Raw genomic sequence first — 20185 nt, 5'->3', positions numbered from 1 at the left:
ATCTCCTCTGTACCCTCTCTAGTGCAACATCCTGGTAAATCTCCTCTGCACCTTCTCCAGTGCAACGTCCTGGTAAATCTCCTCTGTACCCTCTCTAGTGCACCATCCTGGTAAATCTCCTCTGCACCCTCTCCACTGCAACATCCTGGTAAATCTCCTCTGTACCCTCTCTAGTGCAACATCCTGGTAAATCTCCTCTGCACCTTCTCCAGTGCAACGTCCTGGTAAATCTCTTCTGCACCCTCTCTAGTGCAACATCCTGGTAAATCCCCTCTGTTCCCTCTCCAGTGCAACATCCTTGTAAATCTCCTCTGTACCCTCTCCAGTGCAACATCCTGGTAAATCTCCTCTGTACCCTCTCTAGTGCAACATCCTGGTAAATCTCCTCTGTACCCTCTCAAGTGCAACATCCTGGTAAATCTCCTCTGTACCCTCTCCAGTCCCGGCAACATCCTGGTAAATCTCCTCTGTACCCTCTTCAGTGCAACATCCTGGTAAATCTCCTCTGTACCCTCTCTAGTGCACCATCCTGGTAAATCTCCTCTGTACCCTCTCTAGTGCAACATCCTGGTAAATCTCCTCTGCACCCTCTCTAGTGCAACATCTTGGTAAATCTCCTCTGCACCCTCTCCAGTGCAACATTTTGGTAAATCTCCTCTGTACCCTCTCTGGTGCACCATCCTGGTAAATCTCCTCTGTACCCTCTCTGGTGCAACATCCTGGTAAATCTCCTCTGTACCCTCTCCAGTGCAACATCCTGGTAAATCTCCTCTGTACCCTCTCTCGTGCAACATCCTGGTGAATCTCATCTGTACCCTCTCCACTGCAACATCCTGGTAAATCTCCTCTGTACCCTCTCAAGTGCAACATCCTGGTAAATCTCCTCTGTACCCTCTCCAGTGCACCATCCTGGTAAATCTCCTCTGTACCCTGTCTGGTGCAACATCCTGGTAAATCTCCTCTGTACCCTCTCTAGTGCAACATCCTGGTAAATCTCCTCTGCACCCTCTCCAGTCCCGGCAACATCGTGGTAAATCTCCTCTGTACACTCTCCAGTCCCGGCAACATCCTGGTAAATCTCCTCTGTACCCTCTCCAGTGCAACATCCTGGTAAATCTCCTCTGTACCCTGTCTGGTGCAACATCCTGGTAAATCTCCTCTGTACCCTCTCTAGTGCAACATCCTGGTAAATCTCCTCTGCACCCTCTCTAGTGCAACATCCTGGTAAATCTCCTCTGCACCCTCTCCAGTGCAACATCTTGGTAAATCTCCTCTGTACCCTCTCCAGTGCAACATCCTGGTAAATCTCCTCTGTACCCTCTCTGGTGCACCATTCTGGTAAATCTCCTCTGTACCCTCTCCAGTGCAACATCCTGGTAAATCTCCTCTGTACCCTCTCCAGTCCCGGCAACATCCTGGTAAATCTCCTCTGTACCCTCTTCAGTGCAACATCCTGGTAAATCTCCTCTGTACCCTCTCTAGTGCAACACCTTGGTAAATCTCCTCTGTAACCTGTCTGGTGCAACATCCTGGTAAATCTCCTCTGTACCCTCTCCAGTGCAACATCCTGGTAAATCTCCTCTGCACCCTCTCCAGTGCAACATCCTGGTAAATCTCCTCTGTACCCTCTCCAGTGCAACATCCTGGTAAATCTCCTCTGTACCCTCTCTCGTGCAACATCCTGGTAAATCTCCTCTGTACCCTGTCTGGTGCAACATCCTGGTAAATCTCCTCTGTACCCTCTCCAGTGCAACATCCTGGTAAATCTCCTCTGCACCCTCTCCAGTGCAACATCCTGGTAAATCTCCTCTGTACCCTCTCTAGTGCAACATCCTGGTAAATCTCCTCTGTACCCTGTCTGGTGCAACATCCTGGTAAATCTCCTCTGTACCCTCTCCAGTGCAACATCCTGGTAAATCTCCTCTGCACCCTCTCCAGTGCAACATCCTGGTACATCTCCTCTGTACCCTCTTTAGTGCAACATCCTGGTAAATCCCCTCTGTACCCTGTCCAGTGCAACATCCTGGTAAATCTCCTCTGTAGCCTCTCCAGTGCAACATCCTGGTAAATCTCCTCTGCACCCTCCCCAGTGCTATTCCTGGTAAATCTCCTCTGTACCCTCTCCAGTGCAACATCCTGGTAAATCTCCTCTGCACCTCTCTAGTGCAACATCCTGGTAAATCCCCTCTGTACCCTCTCCAGTGCAACATCCTTGTAAATCTCATCTGTACCCTCTCCAGTGCAACATCCTGGTAAATCTCCTCTGTACCCTCTCCAGTCCCGGCAACATCCTGGTAAATCTCCTCTGTAGCCTCTCCAGTGCAACATCCTGGTAAATCTCCTCTGCACCCTCTCCACTGCAACATCCTGGTAAATCTCCTCTGTACCCTCTCTAGTGCAACATCCTGGTAAATCTCCTCTGCACCTTCTCCAGTGCAACGTCCTGGTAAATCTCCTCTGCACCCTCTCCAGTGCAACATCCTGGTACATCTCCTCTGTACCCTCTTTAGTGCAACATCCTGGTAAATCCCCTCTGTACCCTGTCCAGTGCAACATCCTGGTAAATCTCCTCTGTAGCCTCTCCAGTGCAACATCCTGGTAAATCTCCTCTGCACCCTCCCCAGTGCTATTCCTGGTAAATCTCCTCTGTACCCTCTCTAGTGCAACATCCTGGTAAATCTCCTCTGCACCTCTCTAGTGCAACATCCTGGTAAATCCCCTCTGTACCCTCTCCAGTGCAACATCCTTGTAAATCTCATCTGTACCCTCTCCAGTGCAACATCCTGGTAAATCTCCTCTGTACCCTCTCCAGTCCCGGCAACATCCTGGTAAATCTCCTCTGTACCCTCTTCAGTGCAACATCCTGGTAAATCTCCTCTGTACCCTCTCTAGTGCACCATCCTGGTAAATCTCCTCTGTACCCTCTCCACTGCAACATCCTGGTAAATCTCCTCTGTACCCTCTCTAGTGCAACATCCTGGTAAATCTCCTCTGCACCCTCTCTCGTGCAACATCCTGGTAAATCTCCTCTGTACCCTCTCTAGTGCAACATCCTGGTAAATCTCCTCTGCACCCTCTCTAGTGCAACATCCTGGTAAATCTCCTCTGTACCCTCTCTAGTGCAACATCTTGGTAAATCTCCTCTGTACCCTCTCCAGTGCAACATCCTGGTAAATCTCCTCTGTACCCTCTCTGGTGCACCATCCTGGTAAATCTCCTCTGTACCCTCTCCAGTGCAACATCCTGGTAAATCCCCTCTGTACCCTCTCTCGTGCAACATCCTGGTAAATCTCCTCTGTACCCTCTCCACTGCAACATCCTGGTAAATCTCCTCTGTACCCTCTCTAGTGCAACATCCTGGTAAATCCCCTCTGTACCCTCTCCAGTGCAACATCCTGGTAAATCTCCTCTGTAGCCTCTCCAGTGCAACATCCTGGTAAATCTCCTCTGCACCCTCTCCACTGCAACATCCTGGTAAATCTCCTCTGTACCCTCTCTAGTGCAACATCCTGGTAAATCTCCTCTGCACCTTCTCCAGTGCAACGTCCTGGTAAATCTCCTCTGTACCCTCTCTAGTGCACCATCCTGGTAAATCTCCTCTGCACCCTCTCCACTGCAACATCCTGGTAAATCTCCTCTGTACCCTCTCTAGTGCAACATCCTGGTAAATCTCCTCTGCACCTTCTCCAGTGCAACGTCCTGGTAAATCTCTTCTGCACCCTCTCTAGTGCAACATCCTGGTAAATCCCCTCTGTTCCCTCTCCAGTGCAACATCCTTGTAAATCTCCTCTGTACCCTCTCCAGTGCAACATCCTGGTAAATCTCCTCTGTACCCTCTCTAGTGCAACATCCTGGTAAATCTCCTCTGTACCCTCTCAAGTGCAACATCCTGGTAAATCTCCTCTGTACCCTCTCCAGTCCCGGCAACATCCTGGTAAATCTCCTCTGTACCCTCTTCAGTGCAACATCCTGGTAAATCTCCTCTGTACCCTCTCTAGTGCACCATCCTGGTAAATCTCCTCTGTACCCTCTCTAGTGCAACATCCTGGTAAATCTCCTCTGCACCCTCTCTAGTGCAACATCTTGGTAAATCTCCTCTGCACCCTCTCCAGTGCAACATTTTGGTAAATCTCCTCTGTACCCTCTCTGGTGCACCATCCTGGTAAATCTCCTCTGTACCCTCTCTGGTGCAACATCCTGGTAAATCTCCTCTGTACCCTCTCCAGTGCAACATCCTGGTAAATCTCCTCTGTACCCTCTCTCGTGCAACATCCTGGTGAATCTCATCTGTACCCTCTCCACTGCAACATCCTGGTAAATCTCCTCTGTACCCTCTCAAGTGCAACATCCTGGTAAATCTCCTCTGTACCCTCTCCAGTGCACCATCCTGGTAAATCTCCTCTGTACCCTGTCTGGTGCAACATCCTGGTAAATCTCCTCTGTACCCTCTCTAGTGCAACATCCTGGTAAATCTCCTCTGCACCCTCTCCAGTCCCGGCAACATCGTGGTAAATCTCCTCTGTACACTCTCCAGTCCCGGCAACATCCTGGTAAATCTCCTCTGTACCCTCTCCAGTGCAACATCCTGGTAAATCTCCTCTGTACCCTGTCTGGTGCAACATCCTGGTAAATCTCCTCTGTACCCTCTCTAGTGCAACATCCTGGTAAATCTCCTCTGCACCCTCTCTAGTGCAACATCCTGGTAAATCTCCTCTGCACCCTCTCCAGTGCAACATCTTGGTAAATCTCCTCTGTACCCTCTCCAGTGCAACATCCTGGTAAATCTCCTCTGTACCCTCTCTGGTGCAACATCTTGGTAAATCTCCTCTGTACCCTCTCCAGTGCAACATCCTGGTAAATCTCCTCTGTACCCTCTCCAGTCCCGGCAACATCCTGGTAAATCTCCTCTGTACCCTCTTCAGTGCAACATCCTGGTAAATCTCCTCTGTACCCTCTCTAGTGCAACACCTTGGTAAATCTCCTCTGTAACCTGTCTGGTGCAACATCCTGGTAAATCTCCTCTGTACCCTCTCCAGTGCAACATCCTGGTAAATCTCCTCTGCACCCTCTCCAGTGCAACATCCTGGTAAATCTCCTCTGTACCCTCTCCAGTGCAACATCCTGGTAAATCTCCTCTGTACCCTCTCTCGTGCAACATCCTGGTAAATCTCCTCTGTACCCTGTCTGGTGCAACATCCTGGTAAATCTCCTCTGTACCCTCTCCAGTGCAACATCCTGGTAAATCTCCTCTGCACCCTCTCCAGTGCAACATCCTGGTAAATCTCCTCTGTACCCTCTCTAGTGCAACATCCTGGTAAATCTCCTCTGTACCCTGTCTGGTGCAACATCCTGGTAAATCTCCTCTGTACCCTCTCCAGTGCAACATCCTGGTAAATCTCCTCTGCACCCTCTCCAGTGCAACATCCTGGTACATCTCCTCTGTACCCTCTTTAGTGCAACATCCTGGTAAATCCCCTCTGTACCCTGTCCAGTGCAACATCCTGGTAAATCTCCTCTGTAGCCTCTCCAGTGCAACATCCTGGTAAATCTCCTCTGCACCCTCCCCAGTGCTATTCCTGGTAAATCTCCTCTGTACCCTCTCTAGTGCAACATCCTGGTAAATCTCCTCTGCACCTCTCTAGTGCAACATCCTGGTAAATCCCCTCTGTACCCTCTCCAGTGCAACATCCTTGTAAATCTCATCTGTACCCTCTCCAGTGCAACATCCTGGTAAATCTCCTCTGTACCCTCTCCAGTCCCGGCAACATCCTGGTAAATCTCCTCTGTACCCTCTTCAGTGCAACATCCTGGTAAATCTCCTCTGTACCCTCTCTAGTGCACCATCCTGGTAAATCTCCTCTGTACCCTCTCCACTGCAACATCCTGGTAAATCTCCTCTGTACCCTCTCTAGTGCAACATCCTGGTAAATCTCCTCTGCACCCTCTCTCGTGCAACATCCTGGTAAATCTCCTCTGTACCCTCTCTAGTGCAACATCCTGGTAAATCTCCTCTGCACCCTCTCTAGTGCAACATCCTGGTAAATCTCCTCTGTACCCTCTCTAGTGCAACATCTTGGTAAATCTCCTCTGTACCCTCTCCAGTGCAACATCCTGGTAAATCTCCTCTGTACCCTCTCTGGTGCACCATCCTGGTAAATCTCCTCTGTACCCTCTCCAGTGCAACATCCTGGTAAATCTCCTCTGTACCCTCTTTCGTGCAACATCCTGGTAAATCTCCTCTGTACCCTCTCCACTGCAACATCCTGGTAAATCTCCTCTGTACCCTCTCTAGTGCAACATCCTGGTAAATCCCCTCTGTACCCTCTCCAGTGCAACATCCTGGTAAATCTCCTCTGTAGCCTCTCCAGTGCAACATCCTGGTAAATCTCCTCTGCACCCTCTCCACTGCAACATCCTGGTAAATCTCCTCTGTACCCTCTCTAGTGCAACATCCTGGTAAATCTCCTCTGCACCTTCTCCAGTGCAACGTCCTGGTAAATCTCCTCTGTACCCTCTCTAGTGCACCATCCTGGTAAATCTCCTCTGCACCCTCTCCACTGCAACATCCTGGTAAATCTCCTCTGTACCCTCTCTAGTGCAACATCCTGGTAAATCTCCTCTGCACCTTCTCCAGTGCAACGTCCTGGTAAATCTCTTCTGCACCCTCTCTAGTGCAACATCCTGGTAAATCCCCTCTGTTCCCTCTCCAGTGCAACATCCTTGTAAATCTCCTCTGTACCCTCTCCAGTGCAACATCCTGGTAAATCTCCTCTGTACCCTCTCTAGTGCAACATCCTGGTAAATCTCCTCTGTACCCTCTCAAGTGCAACATCCTGGTAAATCTCCTCTGTACCCTCTCCAGTCCCGGCAACATCCTGGTAAATCTCCTCTGTACCCTCTTCAGTGCAACATCCTGGTAAATCTCCTCTGTACCCTCTCTAGTGCACCATCCTGGTAAATCTCCTCTGTACCCTCTCTAGTGCAACATCCTGGTAAATCTCCTCTGCACCCTCTCTAGTGCAACATCTTGGTAAATCTCCTCTGCACCCTCTCCAGTGCAACATTTTGGTAAATCTCCTCTGTACCCTCTCTGGTGCACCATCCTGGTAAATCTCCTCTGTACCCTCTCTGGTGCAACATCCTGGTAAATCTCCTCTGTACCCTCTCCAGTGCAACATCCTGGTAAATCTCCTCTGTACCCTCTCTCGTGCAACATCCTGGTGAATCTCATCTGTACCCTCTCCACTGCAACATCCTGGTAAATCTCCTCTGTACCCTCTCAAGTGCAACATCCTGGTAAATCTCCTCTGTACCCTCTCCAGTGCACCATCCTGGTAAATCTCCTCTGTACCCTGTCTGGTGCAACATCCTGGTAAATCTCCTCTGTACCCTCTCTAGTGCAACATCCTGGTAAATCTCCTCTGCACCCTCTCCAGTCCCGGCAACATCGTGGTAAATCTCCTCTGTACACTCTCCAGTCCCGGCAACATCCTGGTAAATCTCCTCTGTACCCTCTCCAGTGCAACATCCTGGTAAATCTCCTCTGTACCCTGTCTGGTGCAACATCCTGGTAAATCTCCTCTGTACCCTCTCTAGTGCAACATCCTGGTAAATCTCCTCTGCACCCTCTCTAGTGCAACATCCTGGTAAATCTCCTCTGCACCCTCTCCAGTGCAACATCTTGGTAAATCTCCTCTGTACCCTCTCCAGTGCACCATTCTGGTAAATCTCCTCTGTACCCTCTCCAGTGCAACATCCTGGTAAATCTCCTCTGTACACTCTCCAGTCCCGGCAACATCCTGGTAAATCTCCTCTGTACCCTCTTCAGTGCAACATCCTGGTAAATCTCCTCTGTACCCTCTCTAGTGCAACACCTTGGTAAATCTCCTCTGTAACCTGTCTGGTGCAACATCCTGGTAAATCTCCTCTGTACCCTCTCCAGTGCAACATCCTGGTAAATCTCCTCTGCACCCTCTCCAGTGCAACATCCTGGTAAATCTCCTCTGTACCCTCTCCAGTGCAACATCCTGGTAAATCTCCTCTGTACCCTCTCTCGTGCAACATCCTGGTAAATCTCCTCTGTACCCTGTCTGGTGCAACATCCTGGTAAATCTCCTCTGTACCCTCTCCAGTGCAACATCCTGGTAAATCTCCTCTGCACCCTCTCCAGTGCAACATCCTGGTAAATCTCCTCTGTACCCTCTCTAGTGCAACATCCTGGTAAATCTCCTCTGTACCCTGTCTGGTGCAACATCCTGGTAAATCTCCTCTGTACCCTCTCCAGTGCAACATCCTGGTAAATCTCCTCTGCACCCTCTCCAGTGCAACATCCTGGTACATCTCCTCTGTACCCTCTTTAGTGCAACATCCTGGTAAATCCCCTCTGTACCCTGTCCAGTGCAACATCCTGGTAAATCTCCTCTGTAGCCTCTCCAGTGCAACATCCTGGTAAATCTCCTCTGCACCCTCCCCAGTGCTATTCCTGGTAAATCTCCTCTGTACCCTCTCCAGTGCAACATCCTGGTAAATCTCCTCTGCACCTCTCTAGTGCAACATCCTGGTAAATCCCCTCTGTACCCTCTCCAGTGCAACATCCTTGTAAATCTCATCTGTACCCTCTCCAGTGCAACATCCTGGTAAATCTCCTCTGTACCCTCTCCAGTCCCGGCAACATCCTGGTAAATCTCCTCTGTACCCTCTTCAGTGCAACATCCTGGTAAATCTCCTCTGTACCCTCTCTAGTGCACCATCCTGGTAAATCTCCTCTGTACCCTCTCCACTGCAACATCCTGGTAAATCTCCTCTGTACCCTCTCTAGTGCAACATCCTGGTAAATCTCCTCTGCACCCTCTCTCGTGCAACATCCTGGTAAATCTCCTCTGTACCCTCTCTAGTGCAACATCCTGGTAAATCTCCTCTGCACCCTCTCTAGTGCAACATCCTGGTAAATCTCCTCTGTACCCTCTCTAGTGCAACATCTTGGTAAATCTCCTCTGTACCCTCTCCAGTGCAACATCCTGGTAAATCTCCTCTGTACCCTCTCTGGTGCACCATCCTGGTAAATCTCCTCTGTACCCTCTCCAGTGCAACATCCTGGTAAATCTCCTCTGTACCCTCTCTCGTGCAACATCCTGGTAAATCTCCTCTGTACCCTCTCCACTGCAACATCCTGGTAAATCTCCTCTGTACCCTCTCTAGTGCAACATCCTGGTAAATCCCCTCTGTACCCTCTCCAGTGCAACATCCTGGTAAATCTCCTCTGTAGCCTCTCCAGTGCAACATCCTGGTAAATCTCCTCTGCACCCTCTCCACTGCAACATCCTGGTAAATCTCCTCTGTACCCTCTCTAGTGCAACATCCTGGTAAATCTCCTCTGCACCTTCTCCAGTGCAACGTCCTGGTAAATCTCCTCTGTACCCTCTCTAGTGCACCATCCTGGTAAATCTCCTCTGCACCCTCTCCACTGCAACATCCTGGTAAATCTCCTCTGTACCCTCTCTAGTGCAACATCCTGGTAAATCTCCTCTGCACCTTCTCCAGTGCAACGTCCTGGTAAATCTCTTCTGCACCCTCTCTAGTGCAACATCCTGGTAAATCCCCTCTGTTCCCTCTCCAGTGCAACATCCTTGTAAATCTCCTCTGTACCCTCTCCAGTGCAACATCCTGGTAAATCTCCTCTGTACCCTCTCTAGTGCAACATCCTGGTAAATCTCCTCTGTACCCTCTCAAGTGCAACATCCTGGTAAATCTCCTCTGTACCCTCTCCAGTCCCGGCAACATCCTGGTAAATCTCCTCTGTACCCTCTTCAGTGCAACATCCTGGTAAATCTCCTCTGTACCCTCTCTAGTGCACCATCCTGGTAAATCTCCTCTGTACCCTCTCTAGTGCAACATCCTGGTAAATCTCCTCTGCACCCTCTCTAGTGCAACATCTTGGTAAATCTCCTCTGCACCCTCTCCAGTGCAACATTTTGGTAAATCTCCTCTGTACCCTCTCTGGTGCACCATCCTGGTAAATCTCCTCTGTACCCTCTCTGGTGCAACATCCTGGTAAATCTCCTCTGTACCCTCTCCAGTGCAACATCCTGGTAAATCTCCTCTGTACCCTCTCTCGTGCAACATCCTGGTGAATCTCATCTGTACCCTCTCCACTGCAACATCCTGGTAAATCTCCTCTGTACCCTCTCAAGTGCAACATCCTGGTAAATCTCCTCTGTACCCTCTCCAGTGCACCATCCTGGTAAATCTCCTCTGTACCCTGTCTGGTGCAACATCCTGGTAAATCTCCTCTGTACCCTCTCTAGTGCAACATCCTGGTAAATCTCCTCTGCACCCTCTCCAGTCCCGGCAACATCGTGGTAAATCTCCTCTGTACACTCTCCAGTCCCGGCAACATCCTGGTAAATCTCCTCTGTACCCTCTCCAGTGCAACATCCTGGTAAATCTCCTCTGTACCCTGTCTGGTGCAACATCCTGGTAAATCTCCTCTGTACCCTCTCTAGTGCAACATCCTGGTAAATCTCCTCTGCACCCTCTCTAGTGCAACATCCTGGTAAATCTCCTCTGCACCCTCTCCAGTGCAACATCTTGGTAAATCTCCTCTGTACCCTCTCCAGTGCAACATCCTGGTAAATCTCCTCTGTACCCTCTCTGGTGCACCATTCTGGTAAATCTCCTCTGTACCCTCTCCAGTGCAACATCCTGGTAAATCTCCTCTGTACACTCTCCAGTCCCGGCAACATCCTGGTAAATCTCCTCTGTACCCTCTTCAGTGCAACATCCTGGTAAATCTCCTCTGTACCCTCTCTAGTGCAACACCTTGGTAAATCTCCTCTGTAACCTGTCTGGTGCAACATCCTGGTAAATCTCCTCTGTACCCTCTCCAGTGCAACATCCTGGTAAATCTCCTCTGCACCCTCTCCAGTGCAACATCCTGGTAAATCTCCTCTGTACCCTCTCCAGTGCAACATCCTGGTAAATCTCCTCTGTACCCTCTCTCGTGCAACATCCTGGTAAATCTCCTCTGTACCCTGTCTGGTGCAACATCCTGGTAAATCTCCTCTGTACCCTCTCCAGTGCAACATCCTGGTAAATCTCCTCTGCACCCTCTCCAGTGCAACATCCTGGTAAATCTCCTCTGTACCCTCTCTAGTGCAACATCCTGGTAAATCTCCTCTGTACCCTGTCTGGTGCAACATCCTGGTAAATCTCCTCTGTACCCTCTCCAGTGCAACATCCTGGTAAATCTCCTCTGCACCCTCTCCAGTGCAACATCCTGGTACATCTCCTCTGTACCCTCTTTAGTGCAACATCCTGGTAAATCCCCTCTGTACCCTGTCCAGTGCAACATCCTGGTAAATCTCCTCTGTAGCCTCTCCAGTGCAACATCCTGGTAAATCTCCTCTGCACCCTCCCCAGTGCTATTCCTGGTAAATCTCCTCTGTACCCTCTCCAGTGCAACATCCTGGTAAATCTCCTCTGCACCTCTCTAGTGCAACATCCTGGTAAATCCCCTCTGTACCCTCTCCAGTGCAACATCCTTGTAAATCTCATCTGTACCCTCTCCAGTGCAACATCCTGGTAAATCTCCTCTGTACCCTCTCCAGTCCCGGCAACATCCTGGTAAATCTCCTCTGTACCCTCTCCAGTCCCGGCAACATCCTGGTAAATCTCCTCTGTACCCTCTTCAGTGCAACATCCTGGTAAATCTCCTCTGTACCCTCTCTAGTGCACCATCCTGGTAAATCTCCTCTGTACCCTCTCCACTGCAACATCCTGGTAAATCTCCTCTGTACCCTCTCTAGTGCAACATCCTGGTAAATCTCCTCTGCACCCTCTCTCGTGCAACATCCTGGTAAATCTCCTCTGTACCCTCTCTAGTGCAACATCCTGGTAAATCTCCTCTGCACCCTCTCTAGTGCAACATCCTGGTAAATCTCCTCTGTACCCTCTCTAGTGCAACATCTTGGTAAATCTCCTCTGTACCCTCTCCAGTGCAACATCCTGGTAAATCTCCTCTGTACCCTCTCTGGTGCACCATCCTGGTAAATCTCCTCTGTACCCTCTCCAGTGCAACATCCTGGTAAATCTCCTCTGTACCCTCTCTCGTGCAACATCCTGGTAAATCTCCTCTGTACCCTCTCCACTGCAACATCCTGGTAAATCTCCTCTGTACCCTCTCTAGTGCAACATCCTGGTAAATCCCCTCTGTACCCTCTCCAGTGCAACATCCTTGTAAATCTCCTCTGTAGCCTCTCCAGTGCAACATCCTGGTAAATCTCCTCTGCACCCTCTCCACTGCAACATCCTGGTAAATCTCCTCTGTACCCTCTCTAGTGCAACATCCTGGTAAATCTCCTCTGCACCTTCTCCAGTGCAACGTCCTGGTAAATCTCCTCTGTACCCTCTCTAGTGCACCATCCTGGTAAATCTCCTCTGCACCCTCTCCACTGCAACATCCTGGTAAATCTCCTCTGTACCCTCTCTAGTGCAACATCCTGGTAAATCTCCTCTGCACCTTCTCCAGTGCAACGTCCTGGTAAATCTCTTCTGCACCCTCTCTAGTGCAACATCCTGGTAAATCCCCTCTGTTCCCTCTCCAGTGCAACATCCTTGTAAATCTCCTCTGTACCCTCTCCAGTGCAACATCCTGGTAAATCTCCTCTGTACCCTCTCTAGTGCAACATCCTGGTAAATCTCCTCTGTACCCTCTCAAGTGCAACATCCTGGTAAATCTCCTCTGTACCCTCTCCAGTCCCGGCAACATCCTGGTAAATCTCCTCTGTACCCTCTTCAGTGCAACATCCTGGTAAATCTCCTCTGTACCCTCTCTAGTGCACCATCCTGGTAAATCTCCTCTGTACCCTGTCTGGTGCAACATCCTGGTAAATCTCCTCTGCACCCTCTCTAGTGCAACATCTTGGTAAATCTCCTCTGCACCCTCTCCAGTGCAACATTTTGGTAAATCTCCTCTGTACCCTCTCCAGTGCAACATCCTGGTAAATCTCCTCTGTACCCTCTCTGGTGCACCATTCTGGTAAATCTCCTCTGTAACCTCTCCAGTCCCGGCAACATCCTGGTAAATCTCCTCTGTACCCTCTTCAGTGCACCATCCTGGTAAATCTCCTCTGCACCCTCTCCAGTGCAACATCCTGGTAAATCTCCTCTGTACCCTCTCTCGTGCAACATCCTGGTAAATCTCCTCTGCACCCTCTCTAGTGCAACATCCTGGTAAATCTCCTTTGTACCCTCTCCAGTGCAACATCCTGGTAAATCTCCTCTGTACCTTCTCCAGTGCAACATCCTGGTAAATCTCCTCTGTATCCTCTCTCGTGCAAAATCCTGGTAAATCTCCTCTGTACCCTCTCCAGTGCAACATCCTGGTAAATCTCCTCTGTACACTCTCCAGTGTAACATCCAGGTAAATCTCCTCTGTACCCTCTCTAGTGCAACATCCTGGTAAATCTCCTGTGTACCCTCTCTAGTGCAACATCCTGGTAAATCTCCTCTGTACCCTCTCTAGTGCAACATCCTGGTAAATCTCCTCTGTACCCTCTCCAGTCCCGGCAACATCCTGGTAAATCTCCTCTGTACCCTCTTCAGTGCAACATCCTGGTAAATCTCCTCTGTACCCTCTCTAGTGCACCATCCTGGTAAATCTCCTCTGTACCCTCTCCACTGCAACATCCTGGTAAATCTCCTCTGTACCCTCTCTAGTGCAACATCCTGGTAAATCTCCTCTGCACCCTCTCTCGTGCAACATCCTGGTAAATCTCCTCTGTACCCTCTCTAGTGCAACATCCTGGTAAATCTCCTCTGCACCCTCTCTAGTGCAACATCCTGGTAAATCTCCTCTGTACCCTCTCTAGTGCAACATCTTGGTAAATCTCCTCTGTACCCTCTCCAGTGCAACATCCTGGTAAATCTCCTCTGTACCCTCTCTGGTGCACCATCCTGGTAAATCTCCTCTGTACCCTCTCCAGTGCAACATCCTGGTAAATCTCCTCTGTACCCTCTCTCGTGCAACATCCTGGTAAATCTCCTCTGTACCCTCTCCACTGCAACATCCTGGTAAATCTCCTCTGTACCCTCTCTAGTGCAACATCCTGGTAAATCTCCTCTGCACCCTCTCTCGTGCAACATCCTGGTAAATCTCCTCTGTACCCTCTCTAGTGCAACATCCTGGTAAATCTCCTCTGCACCCTCTCTAGTGCAACATCCTGGTAAATCTCCTCTGTACCCTCTCTAGTGCAACATCTTGGTAAATCTCCTCTGTACCCTCTCCAGTGCAACATCCTGGTAAATCTCCTCTGTACCCTCTCTGGTGCACCATCCTGGTAAATCTCCTCTGTACCCTCTCCAGTGCAACATCCTGGTAAATCTCCTCTGTACCCTCTCTCGTGCAACATCCTGGTAAATCTCCTCTGTACCCTCTCCACTGCAACATCCTGGTAAATCTCCTCTGTACCCTCTCTAGTGCAACATCCTGGTAAATCCCCTCTGTACCCTCTCCAGTGCAACATCCTTGTAAATCTCCTCTGTAGCCTCTCCAGTGCAACATCCTGGTAAATCTCCTCTGCACCCTCTCCACTGCAACATCCTGGTAAATCTCCTCTGTACCCTCTCTAGTGCAACATCCTGGTAAATCTCCTCTGCACCTTCTCCAGTGCAACGTCCTGGTAAATCTCCTCTGTACCCTCTCTAGTGCACCATCCTGGTAAATCTCCTCTGCACCCTCTCCACTGCAACATCCTGGTAAATCTCCTCTGTACCCTCTCTAGTGCAACATCCTGGTAAATCTCCTCTGCACCTTCTCCAGTGCAACGTCCTGGTAAATCTCTTCTGCACCCTCTCTAGTGCAACATCCTGGTAAATCCCCTCTGTTCCCTCTCCAGTGCAACATCCTTGTAAATCTCCTCTGTACCCTCTCCAGTGCAACATCCTGGTAAATCTCCTCTGTACCCTCTCTAGTGCAACATCCTGGTAAATCTCCTCTGTACCCTCTCAAGTGCAACATCCTGGTAAATCTCCTCTGTACCCTCTCCAGTCCCGGCAACATCCTGGTAAATCTCCTCTGTACCCTCTTCAGTGCAACATCCTGGTAAATCTCCTCTGTACCCTCTCTAGTGCACCATCCTGGTAAATCTCCTCTGTACCCTGTCTGGTGCAACATCCTGGTAAATCTCCTCTGCACCCTCTCTAGTGCAACATCTTGGTAAATCTCCTCTGCACCCTCTCCAGTGCAACATTTTGGTAAATCTCCTCTGTACCCTCTCCAGTGCAACATCCTGGTAAATCTCCTCTGTACCCTCTCTGGTGCACCATTCTGGTAAATCTCCTCTGTAACCTCTCCAGTCCCGGCAACATCCTGGTAAATCTCCTCTGTACCCTCTTCAGTGCACCATCCTGGTAAATCTCCTCTGCACCCTCTCCAGTGCAACATCCTGGTAAATCTCCTCTGTACCCTCTCTCGTGCAACATCCTGGTAAATCTCCTCTGCACCCTCTCTAGTGCAACATCCTGGTAAATCTCCTTTGTACCCTCTCCAGTGCAACATCCTGGTAAATCTCCTCTGTACCTTCTCCAGTGCAACATCCTGGTAAATCTTCTCTGTATCCTCTCTCGTGCAAAATCCTGGTAAATCTCCTCTGTACCCTCTCCAGTGCAACATCCTGGTAAATCTCCTCTGTACACTCTCCAGTGTAACATCCAGGTAAATCTCCTCTGTACCCTCTCTAGTGCAACATCCTGGTAAATCTCCTGTGTACCCTCTCTAGTGCAACATCCTGGTAAATCTCCTCTGTACCCTCTCTAGTGCAACATCCTGGTAAATCTCCTCTGTACCCTCTCTAGTGCAACATCCTGGTAAATCTCCTCTGTACCCTCTCCAGTGCAACATCCTGGTAAATCTCCTCTGTACCCTCTCTCGTGCAATCACATCCTTCCTGTAATGCGGTGACCAGAACGGCATGCAGTACTCCAGCTGTGGCCTAACCAGTGTTTTATCAGAGGCAGTCCCTCGGAATCGAGGAAGACTTGCTTCCACTCTAACAGTGAGTCCTCAGGTGACTGAACCGTCCAATACGGGAGCCACAGTCCCTGTCACAGGTGGGACAGACAGTGGTTGAGGGAAGGGGAGGGTGGGACTGGTTTGCCGCACGCTCCTTCCGCTGCCTGCGCTTGGTCTCTGCACGCTCTCGGCGACGAGACTCGAGGTGCTCAGCGCCCTCCCGGATGCACTTCCTCCACTTAGGGCGGACTGGTCTTTGGGCCAGGGACTCCCAGGTGTCGGTGGGAATGTTGCACTTTATCAGGGAGGGTGTCCCTTGTAAAGTTTCCTCTGCCCACCTGGGGCTCGCTTGCCGTGAAGGAGTTCCGAGTAGAGCGCTTGCTTTGGGAGTCTCGTGTCTGGGGCGTGCGGACAATGTGGCCTGCCAAGCGGAGCTGGTTGAGTGTGGTCAGTGCTTCGATGCTGGGGATGTTGGCCTGGTCGAGGACGCTAACGTTGGTGCGTCTGTCCTCCCGGGGGATTTGTAGGATCTTGCGGAGACAGCGTTGGTGATATTTCTCCAGCGACTTGAGGTGTCTACTGTACATGGTCCATGTCTCTGAGCCATACAGGAGGGCGGGTATCACTACAGCCCTGTAGACCATGAGCCTGGTGGCAGGTTTGAGGGCCTGGTCTTCAAACACTCTTTTCCTCAGGCGGCTGAGGAGCACTGATGCACTGGAGTCAATTATTAAAGAAGCAGTAGCAGGATATTTGGAAAATATTTGGAATAAAATTCGGTCAGGCAGAGTCAGCATGGATTTATGAAGGGGAAGTCATGTTTGACACATTTGCTGGAATTATTTGAGGATGTAATGAACAGGGTGGATAAGGGGGAACCAGTGGATGTGGTGTATTTGGACTTCCAGAAGGCATTTGACAAGGTGCCACATAAAAGGTTACTGCACAAGATCAAAGTTCACGGGGTTGGGGGTGATATATTAGCATGGATAGAGGATTGGCTAACTAACAGAGAACAGAGAGTCGGGATAAATGGTTCATTCTCGGGTTGGCAATCAGTAACTAGTGGGGTACCGCAGGGATCAGTGCTGGGTCCCCAACTATTTACAATCTATATTAACGACTTGGAAGAAGGGACTGAGTGTAACGTAGTCAAGTTTGCTGACGATACAAAGATGGGAGGAAAAGCAATGTGTGAGGAGGTCACAGAAAATCTGCTAAAGGACAGAGACAGGCTCAGTGAGTGGGCAAAAATTTGTCAGATGGAGTATAATGTTGGAAAGTGTGGGGTCATGCACTTTGGCAGAAAAAAATCAAAGAGCAAGTTATTATTTAAATGGAGAAAGATTGCAAAGTGCTGCAGTACAGCGGGACCTGGGGGTTACTTGTACATGAAACACAAAAGGTTAGTATGCAGGTACAGCAAGTGATCAGGAAGGGCCAATGGTATCTTGGCCTTTATTGCAAAAGGGATGGAGTATAAAAGCAGGGAAGTCTTGCTCCAGTTATACAAGGGTATTGGTGAGGCCACACCTGGAGTACTGCGTGCAGTTTTGGTCTCCGTATTTACGAAAGGATATACTTGCTTTGGAGGCAGTTCAGAGAAGGTTCACTCGGTTGATTCCGGGGATGAGGGGGTTGACTTATGAGGAAAGGTTGAGGAGGTTGGGCCTCTACTCATTGGAATTCAGAAGAATGAGAGGTGATCTTATCGAAACGTATCAGATTATGAGGGGACTCGACAAGGTGGATGCAGAGAGGATGTTCCCACTGATGGGGGAGACTAGAACTAGGGGGCATGGTCTTAGAATAAGGGGCCGCCCATTTAAAACTGAGATGAGGAGGAATTTCTTCTCTCAGAGGGTTGTAAATCTGTGGAATTCGCTGCCTCAGAGAGCTGTGGAAGCCGGGACATTGAATATATTTAAGACAGAGAGAGACAGTTCCTTAACCGATAAGGGGATAAGGGGGCGGGCAGGGAAGTGGAGCTGTGTCCATGATCAGGTCAGCCATGATGGTATTAAATGGTGGAGCAGGCTCGAGGGGCCGAATGGCCGACTCCTGCTCCTATTTCTGATGTCCTTATGTTATGTTCTTATCCACCTGGTCTGCTACCTTCAGGGATCTGTGGACCTGCACTCCACGGTCCCTGTGTTTCTCCACACTTCTCAGTGTCCGACCATTTAATGTGTATCCCCTTGCCTTGTTATATAAGCAAGTTGACATCGTTGAGTTAGCCTGATCCCACACCCGGTCACAGGTCCCCGCACACACACACACACTCGGACAGGAAAGCCCAAGGCTCCTTGTGCGGCCTAAATTACAGGCCTGTTGACACCGGCTGCAGTGGGGGCCTCTCAGGATGGCAGGCATACCATCAGCCCCTCACACACCGCGGCCTCACGCCCCTCCCCGAGGTGGTACGTGAGGTTCCCACGGCCGAGGGAGCCCGCCCTCCCCCGCCCCCAAGAGAGGCGGCCTATCACGGCCAGGGGAACTGAGAGTTTGGCTCCTGGTCATTGACCACAAGCAGCGGAACAAACACTCGCTGACTTTTCCCTCTGTTTTCCTCCCTCTCTCCCTCCCTCCCGTCTCCCTCTCCTGTTCCCCGCTCTCTCCTCCCGCCCTTCCGTCTCTCCCACCCTCCTACCCCACCTCCGCCTCCCTCAACCTCTCTCACGCCCTTCTCTCACTCTCCCTCCATCTGACCCACTCCCCTTTCCCCTCTCCCTTTCCTTCCCACACTCTCCCTTCCTCTCGTCCCCTCCCTCCCTCTCTTCATCTCCCTTTCATGGTCACTCTCCCCTTCCCTCTTCTCTCTCTCTGTCTCTCTCTGACTCTGTCTCTCTCTGTCTCTCTCTCTGTCTCTCTCTCTCTCTCTCTGTCTCTCTCTCTCTCTGTCTCTCTCTCTCTCTCTCTCTGTCTCTGTCTCTCTCTCTCTCTGTCTCTCTCTCTCTCTGTCTCTCTCTCTGTCTCTCTCCCTCTCTCTCTCTCTGTCCCTCTCTCTGTCTCTGTCTTTCTCTCCATCTCTCTGTTTCTCTCTCTCCCTGTCTCCCTCTCTCTCTTTCTCCCTCCGCCTCTCTCTCTCTCTCTCTCTCCCTTTCTCTCTCTCTCTCTTGCTCTCTCACTCTCTCTCTCTCACTTTCTCTTATTCTCTCTGTCTCTCTCTGTCTGTCTGTCTCTTTCTCGCTCTCTGTCTCTCTCACTCTCTCACTTTCTCTCACTCTCTCTCTCTCTGTCTCCCTCTTTCCATCTCTCTCTCTCTCTCTCTGTCTCTCTGTCTCTGTCTCTGTCTCTCTCCATCTCTCTCTCTCTGTCTCCCTCTCTCTCTGTCTCTTTGTCTCTGTCTCCCTCTCTGTCTCTCTCTCTCTCTCCCTCTCTCTATCTCTCTCTCTCTGTCTCCCTCTCTCTCTCTCTCTGTCTCTCCCTCTCTTTCTCTCTCTGTCTCTATCTCTCTCTCTGTCTCTCTCTCTCTCTGTCTCTCTCTCTATCTATCTCTCTCTCTGTCTCCCCCTCTCTCTCTCTATCTCTCTCTCTGTCTCTCTCTCTATCTATCTCTCTCTCTGTCTCCCCCCCTCTCTCTCTCTCTCTCTCTGTCTACTCTCTCTCTCTGTCTCTGTCTCTCTCCCTCTCTCTCTCTCTCTCTCTGTCTACTCTGTATCTCCATCTCTGTCTCCCTCTCTCTCTCTGTCTCTCTCACTCTCTCTTTCTCTAACTCACTCTCTCTCTCTCTCTCCCCCCACAGCTGGAACAGGCCCTGAAGGAGGAACTGGGTGACCCGAGCCCCTCGACCCCTGACCCCTGCTCCCTGACCCAGCAGAACGCTGACCTCCGGCGGAGGATGGAGGATGATCAGTCGGCCTACAAGCGGAAACTGCAGAGTTACCAGGAAGGGCAGCAGCGGCAGGCGTTGCTCGTACACAAACTGCAGGGCAAGGTAGGGCCCCTCCGGCAGTGCAGCACTCCCTCAGTACTGCCCCTCCGACAGTGCGGCACTCCCTCAGTACTGCCCCTCCGACAGTGCGGCACTCCCTCAGTACTGCCCCTCTGACAGTGCGGCACTCCCTCAGCACTGCCCCTCCGACAGTGCGGCTCTCCCTTAGTACTGCCCCTCCGACAGTGCAGCACTCCCTCAGTACTGCCCCTCCGACAGTGCGGCGCTCCCTCAGTACTGCC

The 20185-nt window shown here is 50.6% G+C and overlaps 1 protein-coding gene across 1 annotated transcript in view; it reads left to right on the top strand.

The window, feature by feature from the left end:
- The window catches only part of LOC139256592 (uncharacterized), a 129460-nt gene that overhangs the window by 23388 nt on the left and 85887 nt on the right, over positions 1-20185 (top strand). The window contains exon 3 of the mRNA XM_070874263.1: positions 19755-19946. Coding sequence (XP_070730364.1) covers positions 19755-19946 — 192 coding nt within the window. The remainder of the gene's footprint in view (positions 1-19754; positions 19947-20185) is intronic.

This window comes from Pristiophorus japonicus, unplaced genomic scaffold, assembly GCF_044704955.1.
Source record: "Pristiophorus japonicus isolate sPriJap1 unplaced genomic scaffold, sPriJap1.hap1 HAP1_SCAFFOLD_740, whole genome shotgun sequence".
Taxonomy (NCBI): domain Eukaryota; kingdom Metazoa; phylum Chordata; class Chondrichthyes; family Pristiophoridae; genus Pristiophorus; species Pristiophorus japonicus.
Note: the sequence above shows the minus strand (reverse complement) of the source record. Positions and strands in the feature narration are given on the sequence as shown.